We start from the raw sequence: 1,130 nt of genomic DNA on the forward strand, positions 1-1,130 counted from the left end.
TCTTCTTCGTCGGAATCGGATGAATCGGACAGCTCTAGCTCTTCGTCGTCTTCGTCGTCGTCATCCTCGGAAGAAGATACTCCGCGTGAGTACTTCGCCGGCAAGCAAGAGTTCACCGAGAAGGAATGTGCGGTGAAATACCAGGCCCAATACGTCGAGAAGGACGGTAAGATCTGCTTCACCAGCCGCCCACTTCCGACCTGCTCTGACAAGTGCAAGGCCTTCGAAAAGGAGCCCAAGTACGTCGATGTCCACTGCCGTGATGCTACCGACTCGGTGGCCCAGCTCTTCAAGCAGCAGATCCGCAAGGGCGTGAACCCGGACATGAGCAACAAGTCGGTCACCAAGACCATCAAGTTCTACTTTCCCAAGAAGTGCGTGCACGTCTATTGAGAAGTAGCAACATTCTGATTACGGAACTCATACCCCGAACACACGAAATGAAGCATCCCGAAAATGTAACAAAAAAATGAACGAGAAATCAAGCAAATAAACATGAATTTGTGCAAAATGCAAACTTTCTGGCGTTGAACTGTAGCACAAGATGATCACAACCACAGCACGCAGTAACGGAGCGAGTACAATACTTGACCACCATCTTTTGGGAATCGTGAAAAATCGTAGCATAACATTGGGAAGAGTCAAAAAAAGCAAACAAATCGAGCCTCATCTCAATAGATCGTGTTGCTCACAGAGAAAAGATATTTTTAACTTCCCCATCGCGGATGGGTATGTTTTGGCCCCGTGTACTGCCCTTGGATTCGGCGAACTTTTCCGATCTGCCCCGTGCGGGAATCGGAGGGTCTTCTTCCTGTGTTGGATGCTACCAGCGAGAGTGGAGTGACAAAATGTTTTAACAGCTGAGATCCGCTCATAACCGACCGTATGGTGCCGTACGGTGTGGCGGTCAGGGATCGTGTGAGATTTTTTGATTACATTAAACATCTGCTATTGTCAAGGGCACGGCGTGTTTTTGCGGCAGGAGTAGACTTAATTATGAAACAAAGTCCAAGGGCGCCGGCTTGTAGCACGCAATTTAACTCCGCCCTATCTTTGAGGGCATTCGTTTTCGGACACTGGGGGCGAGTAACATCTGACGACTAATGTTCGGACCAAAGGGCCATCGATCG

At 49.1% G+C, this 1,130-nt stretch overlaps 1 protein-coding gene across 1 annotated transcript; it reads left to right on the forward strand.

Annotated features, from left to right (window-relative positions):
* Positions 1-73: 73 nt before the first annotated feature.
* On the forward strand, positions 74-413 carry LOC128276099 (vitellogenin-A1-like; the record flags this gene model as incomplete). The annotated part of the gene is made up of 1 exon (XM_053014568.1): positions 74-413. A coding segment is annotated over one exon (320 nt), but the record flags the coding sequence as incomplete, so codon positions are not given.
* Positions 414-1,130: the final 717 nt, after the last annotated feature.

This window comes from Anopheles cruzii, unplaced genomic scaffold (genome assembly GCF_943734635.1).
Source record: "Anopheles cruzii unplaced genomic scaffold, idAnoCruzAS_RS32_06 scaffold00492_ctg1, whole genome shotgun sequence".
NCBI lineage: Eukaryota > Metazoa > Arthropoda > Insecta > Diptera > Culicidae > Anopheles > Anopheles cruzii.